A 23,852-nucleotide genomic window follows, 5' to 3' on the forward strand; every position below is an offset into this window, starting at 1 on the left:
AAATTGGACATTTCCGCATTATTCTAATATTTTGAGACAGTCGATTTTAGGTTTATTTGTGAGCTATGTATAATCATAAAAATTAAAAACAAAAAAGGCTTGAAATATTTTACTTTGTATTAGATGAATATGGACTGTATGGAAATTTAATAACTTTTTGAAGTGAATCACGGGGAAAAATTACTTACTTGACACAGCCATGTTCCAGTATGGACTTTAACTTGTTCTGTGTGATTTTTGCGTTATAATATTGGTCCTATTACTTAAGTGTCTCTAAAAATAAACTTATCTAATCGTGCTTAACAAGGATCATGTCTTCCCAAATATATGCAAAAAGCGGATGTTTTCCTCACGACGCACTTCCGTGTAGCCTAGCTAGCTTTCCAGTCAATCCTGCTAACGTTAACTTCTGACAATGACAGCGCTAGCATAGCTGAACGAGCTGCCCGAAGATGAGGAGCTTATTTTTGATAGTTTTTCTGGCTCCTTGTTGGGTCGACGGTGCTGTCAAGTCAAGGGCTACCTCGGAGAATACTCAAGAAGAAAACCCAGAGTTTGGTGAGTACCGTTAACGTGACAAGCTAACCTAAGCTAACGCTAGCTCATTATGTACGCTTTCTTTGAATAAGGGCGTGAAGGGGGACTACAGTGACTAAATGTCATTTGTGTGTTTAAATGTGATGCTTAGCACAGACATGTGCCTTTATTTAAGCTTGCCAGGGCATTCAGTCATAGTTACTGGCTCATTTAAACCTCATCAGTAGGGCTAGAGGACTGGATGCTCACGGTTGTAATACTGGTCTATCAATCTTTGCTTCCAAACAGACGCAGTTCCTCTTTTGCTACGTACAATAATTGTTTCCACTCCATGTCTTTCAGATACACTGAACTCCATCCTGACGGATTTTGAGGTGCTGTCAGTATCAAGCCTCCAGCAGCACTCTGTGAGGAAGAGAGATGTCCACACCCAGTCCCACCTGGAGCGCCTTGTGAGCTTCAGAGCCCTGCACAGGTGAAGAAGAACCGTCATGTTTACTACAGGGACTTCCACCAACCACACCCTGTGAACTTCCAGTGTGCACAAGATCTGAAATGTCACCTACACCCCCCTAAAAAATAACATAGGTTGTCCTCACAGTGGTTCCCGTTGAGACATTGTAATAACCCCAGGAAAGAACTCTGCAGAGTTAGAAAGCAGCTGTGCAATGTAGTTATCATGTTTTTGTCTTCTGTTTTATATTTGTAGAGATTTCAAGCTTTACCTGACCACCAACACAGGTCTTTTCACAGACAACTTCAAAGCTGTCTTTATTGATAAAAATGGGAGGGAGGAGAACTATGATGTCCATCTTCAGAGCTACTTCACTGGACATGTCGTTGGTGAGTTATGAACCAATAATGTCTTTCATGTTGTTTTGATATTATATTTGAATGTGCAAAAGAGTGACTGTTAATTGTCAAATAATTGTGCTCATGTGAATAAATATAATATTGAATGTTATTTATAAAGAACTTTATTTATAAAGGTTTACTTAAAACATTAACATTCAATACTTTTTTATATGTATGTTGTACAAAGAAACACACTTGTGGGCCAATGAAAAAGTCCAAAAAAATACTTATCAAGTCCTTTTCTATTCACTTTACCTTGACCTTGATAAAAAACAAAAAACAAAAAAAAAAACATCACGGGTCACAGAGCGCCAGTGATAAGGGAATTCAGCTGCTCTCATACAGAGCAGATGTTATGGGTGGACGTAAGTTTACTAGATTAAAAACTACAATGTATTGTTGATGGAGTATAAAAAGTGCATCTATAGTCCAGTGTGTTCTCCATGTTGTTCAATACAGTGAATGAAATGTGAAAACTTTGGCAATAAATATAAGCTCATTAAGGTTTTTACAAATGTCTCTTCATCTGACACCCCTGTAAGGTTTTATTTGATGAATATTTTTTACTTTTCTTATTTTCCTGTATCTGTGTTATAGAATCTTCTTTTTTTCTCTTTCTCTACATTCTATCCTTATTTTTTGTTTAATTATGGTAAATATGATGGGTAATGCTCACACTTCAGCTGTAATATCTTTAATAATGTCATCCAATTTAACTTAAGCTTGATCGACGCGTTGAGAAACACAACAACAGAGCAACCTCATTTAATTATGTAACTCTGACTTTATAGGCACTTTAAATAAGGTAATCACAGAATATAACACCATATTTAACTGAGGAATGTTGTATTTATTCAGTGTATTATGTACTCTGCAGTGGGTGCCTCCTGTTTCTTAAGTAACGCAGCTGCTGCATTTTATATTTTTGTCTTTTTGCACTCTGTACATGTCTGTCTTAAACATGAGGACTACAGACGGAAATTAGCTTTACGCTAAATCTCGTGCAGCCATCTTTTTTTTTGTGAATAATGAATGACACTGCACACTGTCCTGTTAAATAAATTGAATCTTTAATTAAACCTTAAACTGCACAAACAGCAAGTGATGCAATGCACTCACTGTATGTCAGCACATCAGCTGTATTGGTGGATGGGGACGTAATGGGGAGCAAACTGAAGCGAAACACAGAAATTTTGGATTTTATAGAAAATCTATATATGTTTTGGATTTTGACATGGTTCCAGTTTCGACCCAGTATACCCAAGAAGTTCTCTAAGATGTATGAATGACAATTGGAGCAACAGGGAGGTTTGCAAAGCGAGACATAACAGACAGCTCTCCAGTTATAGTAGTAGGATGTGGGAAGAAGAACACTGCAACCATTTGGCATGCATGGTTCTCATTAATAACCAGAAATACAGCTTGTTACTCTGCTAACAACTCAATGTAATTTGCATTTGTCAGTTTTTTAATAGGTATTTTTATTTTCTATTTGTGTTTGCAGGAGAGGAGAATTCACGTGTGCAGGCACACATTGATGGTGATGAGATTTCTGCTCACATTCTTACAGATGAAGCAGAGTACAACATAGAGGTAAAGACACAGGGATGATAGTTCTTGTTTAGAATCCAAATAAAGAGAGTAAAGACCTCACAGGGTTGTAACAATGAAACTTCTTTTGCAATTTTCTTGAAGTTCAATTTTTGCCTTTTTGTTATTCAAACTTCAGTTTGCTTAAAAACCTTTACAAATCAGAAATCACAGGGGAAATTGGAAAAGACAGCTTGAAAATCATTGGTCAGAAGTTTTAGCGTATGCAGCGCAGGAGTCCTGTGCTTGCATTACAATGAGTGAAACTTTTCTGGTGTGTTGTTTTATACTTTGTTTATTCCTCTCAGTTTTAAAAACAAAAAGGCAGATCACATTCTTCCATCCAGTACACATTTGATTTAAAGCCTTTTGTAGTATTTTGTTTTAAAAAATCTAATATTTAGTTAAATGGTTAAATTATTGACTGTGAATTCTACCCCTATTATTTGGGTGAAGTTCTTACTTTGAGTGTAATTACAGTTTTCTAAACATCCAACATGGTTATACTGTGTATGAGTTTTTGAACTGTTTAAAGGTTTTGCTCCCACACTAAGCCCAGTTTCCCCATCCCATGCTTCCCCCCCCCTTGTCCCCCTGCTGGCCCGCACTCACATTTCTCCAGTCCTGATCAGGGGACTATTATCACGCTGTAATATAAGACACACAGGGTTTTGTTTACAAGAAGTGCTGAATGATAGTCAGCACAATGGAGAATAACACAGAGGACATGACTGCAATCTTACTCACTTTGTGGCATATTTTGAGTTGTTTCAGTCAGATATTGCCCTCGAACACTCCATCATTGTTTAAAATCATTATTGAGAGGATTTTATGTCCCCGTTGCACACCCATGTTTGAGCAACTGTGAGGGGTGGAAAGTAACTAATTTCATTTACTCAGAGTACTTTTTTGAGTACATTTTTAAATCAGTACTTTCACTTCTACTTAAGTAAGTTTTAACCAAAGCAACTGTACTTTTCTTTACTTGAGTAGTATACTTTTGTACTTTTTCCACCTCTGTTTAAGACACAGTAGCACACAACGTAAAAAGGTTTCCAATCACATCCCAAAACAGCTGCTGTGTGCAGAAAAAAACTGGAGTGTTGATATCTCTGGGTTAAACATTTCAGAGTTTATTTTTACTCTCTTAGTGTAATTTTGACTCCATTCTGAGTGAAACAGTCTTCATGGTGTTCAGTGAGTTATTTGACAGTGTTGATCCACCAGTGTTAGTCCAGCTCTGTAAAGAGTCAGTTTATGCAAGCTCTGACCACTGGGTCACTGACAAATCTGGGTGGATGTGTGGGCATAGTTCCCCATCATGCCATTGGGGAGGGTGAGGATGTGTTTTGATCCCTGCTGTTTTTGTTGTTATACACATTTGCACTATGAGTAAAGTTAGCCACTGAGTTAGAGTTCCCTTCTGTGATGTTAGGGCCTTCTAAAGGACACATGGTGCATTAGAACGCACAGCCTTCCAATGGGGTTGGATGTTGTTCTTGCCAGAGAGGACCCACCTAACCAAACATTTTCAAGAGTTACTGCAGCTCTGTTAGACTGTAAAATATTCAACACTTTAAAATTTACTGCAGCCATATAATATTGTAAAATATTTAACACTTGAAAATTGTAGTTTAACTATAGGCCATGTAGTGTAAACAACATAGACACCTTCAATATGTTAATCTTACTTCATATGAGTTAAATTAACACATTCAATTTTGCTGTGTATTTTACTTTATTGTAGAGGTGTGACTTTACCTGAACAACCTGGTTGGAGGCATATTCTCTTGTTGTTCAAAGCAAAGATAATATTTATTGTAAAACTCCTCTGTAGCTAATGGGGGGGAATCAATACAGCATTGTATCGAGATATATCGTATCATCATGTCCACCAAGTATCGATTTTTTTCAAATTAATTGGTAATATGAACTGAAGTCTATGATAATGGAAAAATAAAATCAATTGCTTGGACAATTTTTTGTCCAGTGAAGTCAGCAGAGGTGACGTCATAGAGCAGGAGAAAGATAATACAACAAGTTAGTACAACAAACATGGCAGCACCAGGGAAGGACATTAGGAATGCAAGTACGGCACGAATTAGATGAACATGACACATTTGGTGTGCAAGAAGTGCTATATGAAAATACAGTACTTCGAAAATATGGCAAACATGATGGCAAGACTAGTGCTAAATCAGCTAAACAGTTGAAAAAAATGGTATAGATCGCAATTTATCACAATATATGGTATCGCAGTACTCACTGTATTGCAATGATATCGAATCGTGACCCAAGTATCGTGATAATATTGTATCGTGGGACCACTAGTGATTCCCACCCCTAGTAGCTAAGGGGTACTCTGTCCTTTAAGTCAACATTAAATTAAATACACTTTTACTTGAGTAGATACAGTTCTTAAAAAATTTATTAGACCACCTGTCATATTTGTCTCAAAGACCATCCAGCATCATGAAGTGCTTTAGTGCGGACTCTTTCATTTTCAGTGAGCTCTGGATGTTTTACCATTTTGAACAGGAATGAGGAATTTCAAACTGAATTCACCTTTTTATACCCAAATTTGAACTGGCTCACTGGGCTTCTCTGGGGAGTCAGAAATTAATCAAGCATAACATTCAAGCACTAAAACGAATTTTTCTGTTCAGGAATGCAAGTAAATAACTATAATTTGACATATTAATCAAGAAATAATGATGTGCTTTACTATTTTTTGCAAGCACTGTATATTGTCCAGTGATTTTACTTTTACCTGAGTACAGTAGTTGTGTACTTTTTCCACCTCTGTACAGTACCAACATTGTGTGGACTAGGCCATGGTATGGACAGTCTCATTAGTCAAACCAACTGGACTTTGGAGCTCAAATGTGCTCGAGCACAGTGCAGATTGCATAGTGTAAGTGTGTCTGAAGAGGACCATTATTTCCATCTTGTTTATTTAGTATCAACGTAAAGTCCTTTAAGGAGCCTTTTAAGTGGAAGTAAGCTCAATGTCTGTTAACAAATGTGTGACAATCACTGGAGGATCAATGAAGAATCAGAATAAATTTAATGTGGACATTTGGATTCATTTTGCTTGATTCTTTTTAAGTATTATTTTAAGTAAATATTCTTTATTTTTTTTCTCCAATGCCAACTGTCTTCCTAGCCCCTATGGAGATTCACAGAATCCCCAACTGATGGCAGACTGCTGGTGTACCGCTCTGAAGACATCAGGAATCTGAGCCGGATTGCCTCTCCAAAAGTGTGTGGCTATGTCCACGCAGAAGCAGAGGACCTGCTGCCTGAGACCGCCAGAAGTTACTGGGATGGGATGGAGGAGGTGGACCAGGGAAAAGGTGCGTCTTCCTCAGAGAGTATTGCTAATCTGTCTGCACTGATATGAGAACCTGTGTTCAGTGTGTAGGAGGGTGTAGCATATAAGAGATTTTAGATCACAAATCAGTGCTCTTGTTTAAGGATGGTAAAGAGAAGATAAAGAGTAGGAGGAGAACAAATGTTGAAGGTGGAGAGAAGGAATGAGTAGGCTGTAGTAGTGAGACAAAGGAGGTGGGTGTTAGATGGAGCAGTCACTTTAATAAAAGCCTGTTTTATCAGTAAAACCTTGCCCATGTTATTGCACATACACACTGCTGACGAGTGGGTATTATGTAACAACCAATGCCTTTAGATTTCTTTGTGCTGCTTTGAAAATGTAAAGCATATAGCATTGATAAGATGCCAGAGGAGGTATCACAAACACCTCTCACTGGCTGCTGGTTGAAAGCTCTCATTTGGGATACGAGTCGAGGTGAAGGTTCTTATGGAGGAGGCATTAAAATTCATGGAGGCTCTGCTGCCCAATGAGATGACGCTGAGTCGTCACTGGTCTCCCACTGCTTGTTGGAGAAGCCAGGGCAACGCACCCCCACACTTCTGAACAGCACATCGCCGCGTGTATGATGTAATGCTCATATGGGACAGCTTCCTGTTGTCCTTTTCTGCAATGCCTCAACTTCTGAGTCTTAAAAGCATTTTAGATGTATGGTTGGGATGTATCAGGCTATATGGCAATGTTCAATGTTCAATGAGAATATTCTCCATTCTTTTTCTCTGTCTGTGATAGTGAAGGAAACAGAAATTTATGTATAGCTTCAAAAAAATTAACATAAACATTTTATTTTCTGGGCCCTGGGAAATGTGATGGGACATTTGTCAGACCAGCAGTTCATAACAAAGGGACAATTTTAAGCATTTCACAAGTTAAAATGAACCTTTATTATCTTGTTTTAAATTTACACTCATTATAGTTGAATAGATGTGTCTTTTGTGTCTGAAAAAGCTGGAGTTAAAGAAAAGAGTAGTTTTATTTGTCAGGAATGACCAGCCACATTCAAAAGTTGCTGTCCTGCATTTTTTTTAAATAAAATGTAAAACTGAAAATATTTAAAGCTTTCACAAATTAAGCTCTGGGCAGGGCTAGTGTGCAACTTCTCCAAAAAATGTAACACTTTAGCTTCCTCCAGTTTTGCGGGGTAGTTCGCTCCCTTCTCCTGCATTCTGCTAAGTCATAACATAGTAATGGCACTTCTACATAAGCATAAACTTGTAGGGGATTTTTAGTTGGTTCAAACACACTCAGAATTAACATTGATTACTCTGTATTAGCTTCAAAAGCAAGCAAGGCAATCAGCATAAAGATTGGCTGTTTCTATGGAGTTATGTTGCTTGCCTGAAACAGCTGGCAGGGGTGTTGGTTTCAGGCACCGTGTCAAATTGTAAGGTTGCTGTCTTTGAGTGAGCTGCTTCACATTTAAGGGAAAGGAGGGGCTATTTTTGACAGGAGTGCTCTTTACAGCATGTAACAGTGGGTTTTTTATGTGGACGAAGATGCTTTTGAGAACATAGTGTGTGTCAACAGGATATTTTTTGTAAATGGCAGAGTAAAACCCCCTTTTAAAAAAAGCACTTATGTGTCAGGGTTTTTCCTGCCTCAGATTGAAGCAGAGGTGGTACCATTCTGATCATGCAGACACATGTGGTTGTATACTGTGCTCTTAACTAGCTCAAGAAAACAGTTGTTACAAGCAATGTATTTCATATTTTATTATTCATTTATTTTAAGACACAGCTTGTCAGAAAATAACAATTTTCATGACGTCAGAGCTTTGAGACCTGGTGGTGGCACAAAATTTGCATGAGGCGGGAAAAACTCAGTGTGTGGACTAGGCCAAAGATAGAAAAGAGAAGTTATTAAGTCATGAATGAATTTTCAGCTATTCATGTCTGTTTTGAACAGTTACACGTATAAATGGGCAGCAATCAGCAAGTATTTCATGAATTTATCCAGTCTCCCACCTTATTAATAAGGTTATACTAAGCCTGCTTCTGTTATACTTGTCTTTTCTTCGTGTAAAAAGTGTTGAAAACTACAGGCTGTGTCCGAAATCACCCCCTATTCACTATATAGTGCATTATATAGTGAATACACCATTTTGTAGTGGTGTCCGAATTCTGAGTGATTATTGTTATTCGCTATATAGTGCACTCATTCTATCCCACAATGCACTGTGAAAAGCAGTGAATGGTCACTAACCCAGCAATATTTGCCATCATGCACGGCGGTTGCTGCTCTCAAACTTGACGGACGAACGAGAGGAGCACAGGAACACATAAAAACTTTTTAGATCCTTTTTTTGTTTGTTGGTTTTGACCGAAGTATTTAATCTGTTAGAAAAGTTAAGGATTCAAAACAGTAACTTTTACTGCCCTATGAGGATCACAAGGCTTGAGACCATCATCTTTATTAAAAAAAAAAAATGAAAATACATAGAAAAATGTACACTATTTACTGCTAAAGACACAACACATTTTTTCTCTACTAGTATTTTTATTTTTTTGTGAAAAGACTTTACATTTAGTATCACTTTTCAGTGAAATTCTACCGTTAATTTCGTTAATCCTCAGCCGTTGTCATGGAAATCTACGAGCCATTGTTGCTAAATGTTGTAATTGTGAGACGTTGATGATGTCATAGCCTGCGGCTGGAGTAGTGTACGAAATCATTTCAGTGTTTTGCAGTTGAGTCCACTATATAGTCGACTATATGCTGCTCACTCTATAGAGTGGATAGGGAGTAGGGAATGAGTGTGGGGTTTTGGACACAGCCACAGTAGGTGATAAGTGTGTGGGGATGTAGGGGATTAGGAGAGTAGGGAATGAGTGTGTGGTTTTGGACACAGCCACAGTCTTTGCTATGTGACTCTGTCACAAGATTTACTTTTACCATCGGTCCCCAAAGTGTATCTTGAAATAGGTAGAAAGGATTTCAGGTATGCTGCTCCTGCAGACTGGAGTCTGCTGCAGGAAGATTTATGTCTGGGGGAGTTAGTCTCTTTAAATCTTTTTAGAAGTAGATTGCAGGCATTGGAGGAAGATGCATCAGGCTGTAGATGTTTTGGACTGTGGATTTTCTGCTCTGACCAGAATTTGGTTGATCTATGTTTGTAACTACTCTGTTTTATGTCTGTAGCTTTGGTTATTGTGCTGATGCCTGTCTTGGCCAGAACACTCCTGTAAACAAAATCCTTCATCTCCATGAGGTTTTCCTGTCTAAGCTAAAATCTACAGTCAGAACTCTACTTCAAAAGATGAACTACTATTTAATTATGTCTTGTAGAGCAGAGCTTGATCAGTTCAGAGGCACACCATAAAAAGTGCTGCTAATTATGAAAATGAGGGCAATTAACCGTGGGATACTAGAGCATGGCCTCATTGTCAGAGTTCTTTGTGTGTCACTTTTATACTGCAATTCAATACATTAAAATAAACCAAATTTGCCTTTCTGGTGCTATTTTGTAATCTCCTACCTCTTTTTTTTGCATAGAATACCACCATAGAGAGAAGAGACAGACTCATGACCCTAAAAAGAACACCTGCCCCCTGCTGCTAGTCGCGGATTATCGATTCTTTAAGCACATGGGCCGTGGACAGGAGAGCGTCACTCTCAACTACCTGGTTGGTTTCACTTTCATGCACAAAAACCCTAAATAATGCTGAAAGATTTTTCTTTGTAAAGTTTGTTCAAAGTGTTAAAGTGAAAAAACTATAATCCATAATTTCCACATAAACCATGCCTGCAGAGTTTTGTCTGTCTGAGGATTATTTAGTGAAGTAATTTGCTCCAGAGTGTGCATGGTGGACAAAATGCAGCATAGATTAAACGCAGTGGGGACAGACTTGTTGGAAATTTGGGAGAAGAGAATCTACCACTTTCTTGTCACCTTTTAATTTATAGAGTTAAATGATAATAAGAAATGCCTGTAATTCTAAGTCTATAATTAGAATGTTAAATTTTATCATTGAAAAAAAACGGTCAGAATAAATGTACGTTATTCTATTTAGATATGTGTAATTTTAGAATTCTTATATCCTTTTTTCTTTTCTTCCCTTCAGATAGAGCTGATTGATAGAGTGGATGACATCTACAGAAACACCACCTGGAATGAAGATTTCAAAGGCTATGGAGTCCAGATTCAGCAGGTGTGGTGGGAGCAGCTAACTATGCTGTTGCAGTAAAATGGTTTGAATTTTTAGGCCTAAAACAATTTATGGCATCATTGCTCTGAGCTGCATGGCAGCTTTGTTTAAACAGATTTAGACCTGGAAGTGAAACTGTGAACAAGTGTGTCCATCAACAAGTTTGAAAGCAGCATTTTTAAGAAGGAACTGAAAGTTTTTGTGCCAGCCTTGTGGGTTAACTTGATTTGTTCCAGAGGCTTTGGGAATGAATGGATACACTGTTGGTCATGCTATGAGCACTGGGTTTTCTCACTAAAAAGATATGCACTCATTTCGCAACTCCAAGTCATTTCAAAGATGAACTTTATATGTGCTGCTTTTTGTTTGTTTACTGAGAATTCCCATCATAGCTATGTAACTGATCCAGGTTACAGACTAGGATGTTACAAACTTTTATGAAACTTCATCTCAAGATTTGTTGGAGTAGATTTAATAAATTGTACTATTATGATAAAATTTTCTTCAGTAATGTATTTGATTAACTCTTTCAGATCATCATCAATAAGGAGCCGACAAAGCCTCCTGCAGGCCACGCTGGCAGCAGCTGGATTCACTATAACATGGAGAACAGCCCTGTTCGGGAAAGGGAGGTGTGGGATGTAAAGAGACTGCTGGAGGTAAGAAAGAGGCACAAAGAGAAGGACTCAGATCGGCAAACATTTGAAATATAAACAAGGACATTCTCTCATTTCCCTGTCCCCCCCTGTTTGCTATTGCTATGCACCGGCGTCTTGTTGCTGCTTGCTTACGTCACGACTCTGCCATGCCCGAAAGCACTGCCCCTCAACGCTGATTGGTCCTGTCACTTTCAAACCGGGCCCAAACGGTTCAGACGGGAGCTTTGCAAGATGGATTCACTAGTGCAAAACATGTAAATGGGCGTATCCATCTGCTTTGCAAGGTTAATACGAGACTGGATAAAACAATAGCGCTGGACTGTCAGGCGTTCATGTAATCCGTGATATTTGCCTCACTTTGTGTTTTAAATGTCCGCTAAAACAGGAGAGAGGAGGGAGAAGGGTGAACTGCAGTCACAGGGCGAGAAGAGCAGCTGAGTGTGTCTGTGTAGGTGTGACAGATAGTTTGTGTGTCAGTCCGTGAGTGTGGGTCAGTCTGACAACAAGCATGAACAAACTAACGTTAGCCTGTTGAATACATGAATGATAATGTTTTTAAGTTATCATTATATCAATAATTTTAAGAGGCTGAGGCTTACCTGTGGCTTCTCTGGGATAGGAAAAGGCAAGAGGACGTAATAAAAGCAGCATCCCAAAACAAGAGCCTTTCATTTAAATCATATCCTCAGGCTGTTGTCATTAGTATGATCTTAAAGTGTTTATGCATGTTTGTAAGGAGAGAGGCAAGGTTAAAAATAAATCATATTCATCACTTTGGTTTTTTAAATCTATTATTTTTGCATTTTTTCTGTGGCATGTTCAAGTTATTTAGTTTGACAGAAAAATGTAGTTTTCAATAGTATTAAGAATATAGACATTTAAACTCTTACATTGTTTTGACAGCTTTGATATATCCATGCTCAATTTTTAGGTAAGGGATTTACTTATTTATTGTACAACTGTTGCATTGGATTACATCAAATTGCATAGGTTATCATATTGTGATGACTGACTAGTTTAAATACGGGATAAATGGTATGTTAGGTTGATAAGGATCAAGAAATGCAACAGGAGAAATATTGATTCAAAGTACTGAGGAGTTAGGAAAAGTTTTTGCAAATTGTGATTACACTCACGTAGTAAATCACTTAAATCTGCATTCAGGGATTCAGTATCAATAATATTAGATTAGTTAATGAAGTATTGTCTATGCAAAATAAAAGCTCTGTTCCTACATCAAATGTAGAATTAGTCTTGCTCTAGTACTGCGCGATCTTTTTCTTGTTAGTACTGGTTTGCTTGATGAGTAATACTGATGGATATCCTCATTTTGTCAAAGGTTTGAAAAAATACTTCTGAAGTGTTTGTCTGTGTGATCATGTGAGTAAAGTTAAACGTAGTAAAAATCTGCTTTTATTTCACAGCAATTCAGCTCAGACATCGCTGACAACGCATCCACTGTGTGTCTGGCCCACCTGTTCACCTACCAGGATTTCGATGAGGGCACGCTGGGACTCGCTTACGTGGCGCCCTCCAAACTTAATGCCCTTGGTGGCCTCTGCCCAAGACGTAAGGACAACTTAATCCGAAAATGACTCTATTTGTTAAAGGGAAAGTATGGTTCAGGGCCAGGCTCAGGCTACTTGTTTTGCACCTCTGTATAATCCCAAACATGCAAACTTTACACATTTAGAAATGAGAGAATATATGTATATGTATATCTCAAATATATACTAGCTTATTTTTTATATTGTAGTTTCAGATGCAGTAACTTGCTACAGAATAGGTTTTGGTTGGATTTCACTGAATTTCATGAGAAAACAAATATAAATAAATTGCACCCTGCTGTGCAGTTACTTGACAGTTAAAACAAACAGTTGAATGATAGCAGTATGTACAGGTGAAATCACATTCTGAGTTAACAATTTGTGCAAGGTCACAAAACCCATTCCAGGGGAAAGGACTTAAAATCACTCCAAAACTCCTGCTATCTGTGCCTGGCATAACTGTCCTCTAACATCTGTTAAACATCGACACACAACGTAAAAGATACCGACCAGTAAACCAGACCAGTTTAGCTCAGTTGGTAGAGCAGGCACCTATATACACAGCCCAGAGTCCTCGACACTGGTTGCAGGATCGATTCCTGGACCTGGCAGTGTTTAGTGCATGTCCTCCCCCCACTCTCTTCCCTTTCCCCTGTCCCTCTTCAGCTGTCCCATCTAAATAAAGACAAAAAGCCCCAAAGGGATCTTTAAAAAAAATAATGATAATACGGAGGTAATGAAAGGTTGTCTTGAGCCCTGCACTCATGGCAAAATAGATGTATTGTTTATTCTTGGATTGTGTCATTTTGTAGCGTACTACCCATCTCACTCCTCCAAGAAGCCCAGCTTCCTCAACACAGGCCTGACCAGCACCAAGAACTATGGCAAAACCATCCTGACTAAGGTCTGTTTCACTCTATTTTATTACCTTTATCTTTGAGAAATATATGTCTATATGCACTCAGGACAGAAGTTTTGTAACATTTCATCCTGCCAAGCTTGGGCCCTAAGTAGGGCAGACACACCTTGTTGTGTGGGTGTAATGATGAGTAATGACTTTGTATTTCAACACCTCATGTGTCAGTTTGTTGTTCACTCCTCTGCAGTTTACAGAGGCACAGAGGAGTAGATCAGCTGAAAGCGAGAAGTTTTCAGACCAGAGGAGCTTTATCATTTTTTCTACGCCCCTTTTTTCTTAAGGGTTTACACTGCATGAACCAGCAACTGTTGTGGCTCCTGTAGTGCTAACTTTTTTGAGCTCCTTATTTAGGGAAGGGGATCTCCTCCTAACAGAAAGACCTTCAGTTATGTTGTACTGATTGATGTAAATCTAGGTGAACATCAGTTGTGCACACTTACAAGCCACATGAGGCAATAGCAGCTGCAATCTTAAAATTCTGCATAATGGCTGAAAAGTAGCTTTAAAATGCATTAAAACACTGAAAACTGTGACTTGAAAAAGCCCACTTATGCAACAGAAGCTGGGCTCTAACCACTGAATATTCCATCTCATTATTGGTGTTGTACAGGTTGTTTGCAACCACGTGATCCTAAATGTCTGTTGGGGGTCAGAAAGTGGGGAACAGCTATTAGGAATGAATGGGGAGGGAGGAAAGTCAGTACTTAACAGCTTTAAATGGATCTCAATGCTGCAATAATCATCAGAAAATCTCTACATACATTTAATACATTCCCTACACGTTACAAATAATGATTTTACCACAGTTTAACAGTTTCACCTGGCATGGAGGCGATCAATATCACAAATTGTCCTGCAGACCTTTTAGCGTCAAGTCAGATGAAAGGAGACTAGATTCTAGATGAGTCTTGTACTGAGCTAACAGGCTAGCTGAGCCCCTTTAATGTATTAAAAAAAAACCTTGTTTTGTCACAAACATGCTTCTAATTGAAACGGTGATGAACTTTCAACTGAAAAACCTTTTGGAGTGAGCAACCAGGTGACGATGAGCCGTTCACGAAAGAGCCTGCTCTACGAAACTGCACTTCTACGTTGGCCACAGTAGCTAGTTCTCATTTGAGTGCCAGTTTCCTTTCCTCCATCCATTGTTGTTATTTAATCCACAATTAAAAAGCCAAATTGGTATAAAATGAAGAGCCATTGGGAGCCAGCCAGCTCTACTGAGCTGAGTAAAATGATCTGGAGCCCTTAAGAGAGACAGATTTCCCATCACAACGAGAGACTGTGGCTCGTCAGCTTAATCAGTTTAATGTGCTGAACCATGGCAAAACTGTACTAAACCAGACCAGACTGCTCTATGGAAACGGACCATACGTTGGCATTGTGTGACACTGCTGGTCCAGGTTAGAGGGGGGCTTTTTTACTGCCTGCCTGCAACTGTTTCTGTTTTAATTTTTGTACTTTTTAAAAAGAATTTTTGCCTGCATATTTCACTACTTATGAGGCACAAATGTAGCTTAAGACTGTAAATGTTTATATTGTTGCACTTTTAATGCTTTTAATGACCTTCTTGGTAGCGTTCCTCCATGCAGAAATCACTACTTGCCCCCAAGGGGAGTTCTTCACTGCTGCGTGGCGTCATCTGCAAACAATCTGTTTCTCATTACTATACTGACCACTAGCTGGCCTTATTGTTCCTGTCAAAAAATCCTGCTTACATATTTAGTTCTCAGGGGAAAGTCATGATAAAGCAGAGATGGTAATCAGCTAAATAGGTGTTAAAAATCCCAGAAAGTGCTTTTCTGGGACTATCATTTCATACTCGCTGCATTCTTAACTTTTGTTTTATTTATTCATTTATTTAGGCTAAAAGGCATTACAGTTGACTATATTTATTTACCAAACAATGCATTCAATAAATCCCAACAGGAGGCTGATTTGGTGACCACTCATGAGCTGGGCCACAACTTTGGAGCAGAACATGATCCTGACAACATCCTGCACTGCGCCCCCAGTGATGACAACGGAGGGAAGTTTGTTATGTACCCCATCGCTGTGAGTGGAGATCATGTCAACAACAAGGTACATTCCCAAGTGGTCAACAAGTTACACATGTAGTACAACTTTGGTAGGAGGCAAGAGAAGCATCAATATCTATTAGCTACTTGATATAAAGACACTGAGTTAATGATGCTTAGTGTGACTTTAAATGGAAATGTTGTTTTTAAATGAGCTGCTTAATCTCTCACAGATAATGTGAGTCACAGCTGTTCCTGTGAAATATGATTACAGTTAATGTACTGTACCTCCCCCGCCGCTTACTTTTACAGCTAATTTGACTCTTGCTGGGATTTATAGTTGAAGTTCTGTTGTTTATTTGTTCAGACTCTTTCTGGATGTGAAGCTTGACAGCAGCAGGGGTGACAGACCAAAAATAACTGTACAGACAAAGTCGGTCTTCTCCCTGTGTTTTTTTTAATTTAATTTTTTGCTTTTATAGACCATAAACAGGCATCAGTATTCATTTTGGTTTGTTTCAAAGGAGCTTAAAAAAACAAAATCTTAAAAACACATCAATGTGCATTCATGAAGGTGTGTTAACAGGCCATAAAACTGTTTATGGGACTGTAGATTAATTCTTGGTTTTGTCTGAAAACATGCACCAATTGCAGATAGAAACCTGATCATTTTGGTGCATTTTAGTCACCTTTTTAGGTTCACAGTTGTCCTTTGTGAAATGACATTTCACTGCTGAGTGTGAAACAAGCCCTTACTGTCAGTATCTTATCTTTTGCATCTTTTTCTTCTGTCCTCAAGCGTTTCTCCAATTGCAGCAAGACTTCTGTAGGAAAGACGTTAAGGTTTAAGGCTCCCGAGTGCTTCAAGGAGAGGAACAGTAAAGTATGTGGAAACTCCAGAGTGGAGGAGGGGGAGGAGTGTGACCCCGGGCTGCTTCACATCAATGACGACCCCTGCTGCTCATCTGACTGTAAATTTAAACGTGATGCACAGTGCAGGTATGCTGTAAATTTAACAAAGCTTACTTTTCAAGTCCTATCACAAAATCAGTCATTTGATTTGATTGATCTTCAGATGTCAGAGGATCTTTGTGGTCTCTGAGTTACACATACACTCACGCTTTCCTCCACAGTGACAGAAACAGCCCCTGCTGTAGGAATTGCAAGTTTGAGCAGGCAGGAAAAAGGTGTCAGGAGCCCATCAGTGCTACCTGTAAAGGCATATCATCCTGCACAGGTGAGCGCCTCCTGCTGGTGATTGAGATGAGCTGCAGCAATCACTGCAAAAGCTGTTTGCTTTGGTAGTGAATGCACTTTTATATCAAAATAATGAAAAAGAAACAACTGTTTACCTTTACCTCACATTTTAGGCAACAGCAGCCAGTGTCCACCTCCTGAAAACGCTGCAGACAACACTGTGTGTGTGGACAACGGCCGATGCCGAAATGGAGAGTGTAACCCTTTCTGTGAGGCTATGCAGAACCTTCAGTCCTGCGCATGCAACGGTAAAAGCTGATTGATTGTCTGGGAAAAACAACCCAGGTAGACTGTCTGACTGATCATGTATTTATGTACTGTTAAACATAAGAATCAGTGTTTTCATGTGTATCTCAAAAAAGATAAACCAATCATTTTAAGCAAGTGCACCATACTATAAAACCAAAGTATACTTGTTTTATTAGTCACATTTCTTTTCAGTTGGACATGTATTCAAAGTATTCAGAAAAAAATATATTACACAGTGAATTGGCTAAAAAGAAACGTTTTTTTATTGTACATTAACACAACAGTTATGTTGAGGGAATTTCAGCATTTGAGATTAAGTACAAGGATGTGAGTCCTTTAGATAAGCGTTTCTCAAACTGTTTTTATGTCGAGGCACCCTTTCATTTTTCATTTAAAAAATATCAAGTCATCCTAGTCAAAATGTGCTGATAATAAAACAAACATTTGACGTCCCAATAACTGCTCAGATTTGTTTAGTAATAGAAATAATAAGATCAATTTCAAAAGCAATCTCTCAGAACATTTAAACTGCCTATATATTTTAATGAAATGTCCATGTAAGCCTTTAGAAACACACTTTGACATGCTTTTGCATGATTCTTGTGCACTGTGTACTGTCATACGCCTATTCATTTATCAGGAAAATCAGGAAAGAGCATATGAGACAATTTGGATAATTCAGGCTGGGATAGCTAATAATATGCCTATTCATTGTAATACTTGGTTGTATTTGAAGTTGTCTGAAGGCACCTCTGACAATGCCAAAATGCAATCCAGAGTGTAAAGCTGATTTAGACTAAAATACTCCAAGCCATGTGTTTATAAAACCCATTAAAACATCAAGTTAGATGTTTGCTGCCTTTTGAATACATGCATGTTACATTCATAACATGTAAATTTACCCACCAGGGGGCTCTCAATCAAAACAGTAACAAAAGATAATAAGTAGAGAAGCTGTGCTCAGCTCTGTCCCTCTCCAGTGCTTTCTTATTGTTTTGAATCGAGCGCTATGTTCCATGAAACTCCTCTCTATAACATTTTTTTGTTTCATAGATGAATTTTACATAGTGAGGGAGAAAAGCTGTTAAAAGTGACCCACCTGGTTACTACTGTGAATGGTCCTAAAACGTTTTAAATGAGAAATTAATCATGAAATGAAGACAGTGGTTAACAGTTGAGTGCAGTTATTTGTTGAACAGAGTCCTCATTTCAAAACAAGAAGTACCAGAAATGGGCAGTGACAGGCAGCACATCTCTACCCATCCTGGAAATGTCTTGGCGCCACAATGCCATGTAATTGGGGAGGGGGCTGCACGTTACTGGGGTGTCTGGGCAAAAGACTATGCAGCTGATTTCAGAGAATAGTTGCGTTCTTTTCCAAGTAAGCAGCACAAAATAAGAATGAGGTACAGGTAATTGTTAGAGGTCACCATTTTTTAGTTAGTGTGATATTTTCAGTGCAAAAAATCTATATATGTGCCTTTAAGGGTCGTTTTATCTCTGTTTGCAGAGACTGAGGACTCATGTAAAGTGTGCTGCAGGGGTGAAGATGGCGCCTGTTCTCCCTTCATCCAGTCCAATGGAAATTTCCTTTTCCTTCGTAAAGGCAAACCCTGCACCGTGGGCTTCTGTGATGAGGGCGTGAGTTACTAATGTTTATTTCCATATGCATTACTCCAGCTGCGATCCTGTAATGTTTACATAATGTTTTTAAAGGCTTTATGAAAAGTCAGTCTGAATTTCATACTGCTGTTCCGTTTTATTTGGCTACTTGGAGAGTATTATCTTTTCTCTTCTTTAAACAGGGAAAGTGCATGAAGCAGGTGCAGGATGTGATAGAGAGGTTGTGGGATTTCATTGACAAGCTCGACATCAACACATTTGGTAAGCTCAACAGGCCACTTTTAAATCTCTGCGGTCATTTTAGATGGTGTGAAAAGTTTCCCAAGGCAGTCTTAACATTACCTTTGTATTGTCTTCTTCACTACTATCCTCTGTGCTGCCTCTCTACCAGGAAAGTTCCTGGCTGATAACATTGTGGGATCTGTGGTTGTGTTTTCCCTCCTCTTCTGGATTCCTCTTAGTATACTGGTTCACTGTGTGGTAAGAAACAGCACGACATCTGTTCACACTAGTTTATGTTTCTGAAGTGAACCTCTTACTGTCCTTTTTGTTTTCTGCTGTTTTTGAAAGTACGTCTCTTTAAAACAGAAGACTTACCCTTTTTGTCATCTGCAGGACAAGCGACTTGACCAGCAGTATGAGGAGAACACAAAGTCCTTCTACTATCCTCCAAGTGTAAGTTTCTCTTTTCCTAAATGCCAGTTAGTCGTATGACTTGCATTAGCCTTGCTACCACACTAACCAAACTAATACATAACCATTTGCTTGTTTATGAACACACTGACATCCTAAATAACAAAGAGGGGGAGAGGGAAGCATGGAGGTTGTTTGCACAGGTCACTTTATTCATTCGCACTACAGGTTACACTGTGTATAAATTCGGCAAAATTCTGTCAGATAAAAATGAATCAGTGAATACGAAGGATTATTTTACCATAATAATGGTTGTATTACCACTAATATATCCAAATATTTAACCTGATTGGGGTTTTTCTGAAGTAGAATGTTATTTGGGGTGGGGTTGTGGGTTAGTATTTAAAAACACATGCGCTAAACACACAACAAACTTTTTGTATTTGTCTTCTTTACTGACTTTAAATAGTGTTGTCAAATTTTTCATGCATCTAATCTGTATTTTACAAGGAGCCAAAATGGGAGAGGAGAGAGATTTGACTTTTGGTCTACTTTGTTGTTAATAAGTCACAACCAAAAAAGTCCAAAACACCTTGCAATGTTGGAAAAAAAACTTAAATGCAGATGAGGAGAAAATTATTAGCCCCTTCAATGAAAATTACACATTTTTAAATAGTGCTGTTTCTCTTTGCAAATTAAAATAATGTAAGCATCCAAAATAAACTAGGATGTTTGGAAAAGCTGTGTTTAACATCCCTTACTCTGTTTAACAGCAACATGGAAATACTTAAAAGAATGGGAAGTTTTCATAGGATGCTAATGATTTCTTCCTCATCTGTTTATAGGTTTGATGCTTTCTTGTTTCAGCTTAGTTTTGGTCATGACTTATTGATCACAAAGACGAATAAGTGTATCCTCTTTTCCTGTTTTTGACAGCATCATCTGCTCTTATATTGAAAGAGCACATGCTTTTAAGACCTAACGTAAAGTAGCACTCTTAAGCCACTCTCTTAGCATTTTTCAAGGTTTTATTTTAATCATTTTAAGGTTTTAAGCTTGTTCAGGACTTATAAAACATTATAGCTTTGTACCTTAAAGTGTGTTTTCAAAAAGTGTTAAGACTTTGTGTTATCAATTGCTTTGTATTCAAATGCTTTTCAGCATTGAATGGCACTACTGCCTTGCTTTTATACTTTGATATTAGTCTGTCTTTTTGATGTTAAACAAAGCCTAAACATTCTTAAAGCTCCTGTGGAGAGTTTTTAGCTACTGATTTAAAAACTTGTAAGATATGTACAAACACTGCTGTGTCGTAGGTTTATCAAAATCCAGTTATGAGTGATGTGTTTGGTTATTAAAAGAAAGAAGGATGAGATTTGTCTTAGTAAACTCATTAAAGAGAAAGGGCTTGTCAACAGGGGATGCCAAAACCAACCCAAACTGAAAGTTCCTCACAGGAGCTTTAAATCTTGGAATAATTTTTGTAACATAAATCAAGATGATGCTAAGAAATTCTGATGCTAACTTGGCTTTCAGTCTTGAAAATAAAGAAGCAAGAGCAGGAAACAGATGGTTATAAAACCACTTAACTTGATGCAATGTGAGCAAGCGGTCCGGTTATCCAACAATAAAGGCCTCTCTGTCAATGCTGGGCTAAAAATGACCTGTCCATCCCTCTTTGCCTTGGCCCCCTCCGTTCTCATTGGAACTGCAGCAGATGGTGGAAGTTTGTAATAGAGCTCCCGCCATAGGTGAGTGCGTGTGCCATGCTTTGGTGTTGCGATGCGTTGCCATTGAGTCCATGATGATGCACGGTCGGTGGCCCACGTTTGGGATACTCCTGCAGTCACTTACTCCTTGATGTAATCACTGATCTGGGTGTTCATATCCACCTCTTAAACTCATCTGTCCCTCATCTGTGTGAGATAAAGACATGAAACCGTTTACTGTGACTGAACAGCTGTGAGTTTGTTCTCTGCACAGGTGTTCTCCATGCAGTCACATTTGATCAGAAATTACTTCAAGAAAGCAAGATTGCAGTTCTCGAGTATTCAAACAGAGAGAGGACTGAACACGTTGCACCTTGTTGTCTTTTGTGAAATCTGAGGCAGTGTGTGGTAACGTTTTTAAGTTTGCATCTGCTGCTGTTCAGAGCTGCAACGTGAGGAGGGTTTTGTCCTTTAGGTGATTGTTTTATTCACCTTTTTTGTCTTTTTGTAACAGCTGTTTGCTCTGTGTTTAGTCCTATTTAAGCTTTGATTGGAAACACTGAGGGTACATTCCTCTTTACACCTTTCTCACATCAGACATTGTGACTTGTGAATTCTGGAAAGTACAGCAGAGATAACATTAATGATGGCTTGACTCCATTTAGGCCAGATAGTAAGTCCTGAAAATGAGCCAGCATGCATAATATCAGGGCTTTGCGCTCCTAAATGGGCTGCAGCCATTATTAAAATGAGTTACACCTCTATTTGATATCAAAAAATGTCCACTGTGAGAAATGTTTCTTTTACTCATTCCCACAGTTAACGGGGGTATAACAGGAGGCGGATAGGAATAAACTAAAACTACCTTTTCCTTGAGGTTAAATGTTTAAAAAAGCTGGAGAATTTTGATTTAGTAGATATTTAAAACTTTAGATGTAGAAATATTTGATGGAGCCGAATGGAGTAAAAAGGGAATGGATCCCACCTCAGTCAGAGACTGTCAGTTTCCATCTGCTTCCTTCTCACGTGTTTTTCTCGCTCTTTAGAGTCAAGAAATTCTGAACAACCTCGAGTCAGCGTCCATGCGCATCGTCAAACCTCCTCAACCTCCCTCCTCCTCAGGCGGCCGGACCGCGCCCTCCTCCCACCAACCCCAGCTTCAGCAGCTCAGCCAGGCCGCCGCCTCTCCCGCAGCCAGCAGCAGCAGCAGTACCCAGGCCCCCGGTCCGAGCTACGTCCCCACCCCGGACAGCGCAGGGGGCCTTCGGATGGCCACCATCCAGGAGGACACCAGCAGCGACTCTCACCAGGGAGAGGAGGGCCTGTCGGACGATTTCACAACCGCAGGAGCCTCCTCGTCGGCTATGAAATCCTCCTACGAGGATCTGACAGAACAGAGCCCGTCAACAAGGGACCGACGGCGTCTCAAGAGGCAGGAGTGCATTGACACTAAAGAGACTGAGTGCTGAGAACAAATATCTAGCACTTTTAAATGTTTTAGGGAACATGCAAATTCTTTCTGCATCATATCTTTTACTCTTTTTCTTGCAAATTGCAGAGTGTAAATGTTACATGGTAAAAACATGCATGAAAGTAGATCCGATTGGTGTTTAGCAGCACTTTGGGAAACATTATTCAGTCTGCATTTTGAAACCACAAATAAGTCATCTTACACCTGTTATCCCAAATATTAGAGGAAAAAATTAATGTCTTTGTTAGCCCCTTGTAAAAATATGCAGTGCCTTTTTTAACATAGGATGCAGAATGAGAGACTACAGTAGATCTATGGAGCAAAATATTCAATGAACCAGACCCCAAAACAAACATTGAGCTGTAATAGCCCTTTCAAAATGCACATTTTATTTTAACATCAAAATAGCTTGTCTGTTAAAATAATGAGCTATGATTGCAGCCCCTAAGATAAGAGCCTCTGTCTTGCCTTTCCCTGATAAATGTTTTAGCACTAAATACTGCTTTTATAGTATTGAACCCTCACTGGTTTGCTTCACTAACACTATAATGAGAACATATTATTGATGTTGTAGCTGTGATTTATTTTACATGAAAGCAAACATTTCAGTTCTGCTTATTAAGCAGCAAACACTGACCCTAAATGATCTAAAACTTTGTTATAACTGAACTTGAAGTATTTTTCACATCACTGGAGAGATGAAAAAAGTTGTGTACATGTTGTCACTATGCTGTGTATAATCAGTGGCTCATGATATTTCAAAGACTTTGTACTTGAGATGTAACATATTAATAGTGAGTGGGGATTAAGTGGTAGTCTGTATCAGTGTTACAGGATTATTTATCATTTTCTCCCTGTGTGGTTTATGAAATGACACGGTGCCTTTTCTTATTTTTGTGCCTCAATTTTAGGACTTATTTCTGCACAAAAAGAAAAATTCCCTGTAGACAAATGTAGATCTTGAAAATCTGGAATTTAATTACAAAGCTCAAATGTTAAGGTGCTGAAATGTTTTAGCATACTTTATGTCTCTGTGCCAATGCGAATTAAGTCCCTCTGTATCTTATTTAACGCTGTCTCGCCACTGTTGCCTGCTGTGTCACATGCTAGAATTGTAAAATAAGTATTTAACTGAAGGTCAGAAGTAAAAGTAGGTTGTGTGGCTAACATTGACTCTACTGGATAGATGTGAACTGTTACACAATGAGCAGCTGTCCCATGTCATAATGATGTCTGTGTTATTAATGTT

General features: G+C 38.7%; 1 protein-coding gene across 1 annotated transcript; it reads left to right on the forward strand.

The window, feature by feature from the left end:
• The first annotated feature begins 359 nt into the window (after window positions 1-359).
• Window positions 360-23,752, forward strand: adam17a (ADAM metallopeptidase domain 17a). The gene is made up of 19 exons (XM_041812623.1): window positions 360-558; window positions 880-1,012; window positions 1,247-1,380; window positions 2,897-2,985; window positions 6,149-6,338; window positions 9,866-9,996; window positions 10,435-10,521; window positions 11,052-11,177; window positions 12,602-12,746; window positions 13,537-13,628; window positions 15,573-15,725; window positions 16,461-16,660; window positions 16,795-16,898; window positions 17,032-17,166; window positions 18,678-18,808; window positions 18,973-19,051; window positions 19,182-19,270; window positions 19,406-19,465; window positions 22,179-23,752. The coding sequence occupies exons 1-19, from the start codon at window positions 453-455 to the stop codon at window positions 22,599-22,601; spliced, it is 2,607 nt and encodes an 868-aa protein (XP_041668557.1). The 5' UTR covers window positions 360-452; the 3' UTR covers window positions 22,602-23,752.
• The last annotated feature ends 100 nt before the right edge of the window (window positions 23,753-23,852 follow it).

The sequence above is a fragment of the Cheilinus undulatus genome, linkage group 18 (assembly GCF_018320785.1).
Source record: "Cheilinus undulatus linkage group 18, ASM1832078v1, whole genome shotgun sequence".
NCBI lineage: Eukaryota > Metazoa > Chordata > Actinopteri > Labriformes > Labridae > Cheilinus > Cheilinus undulatus.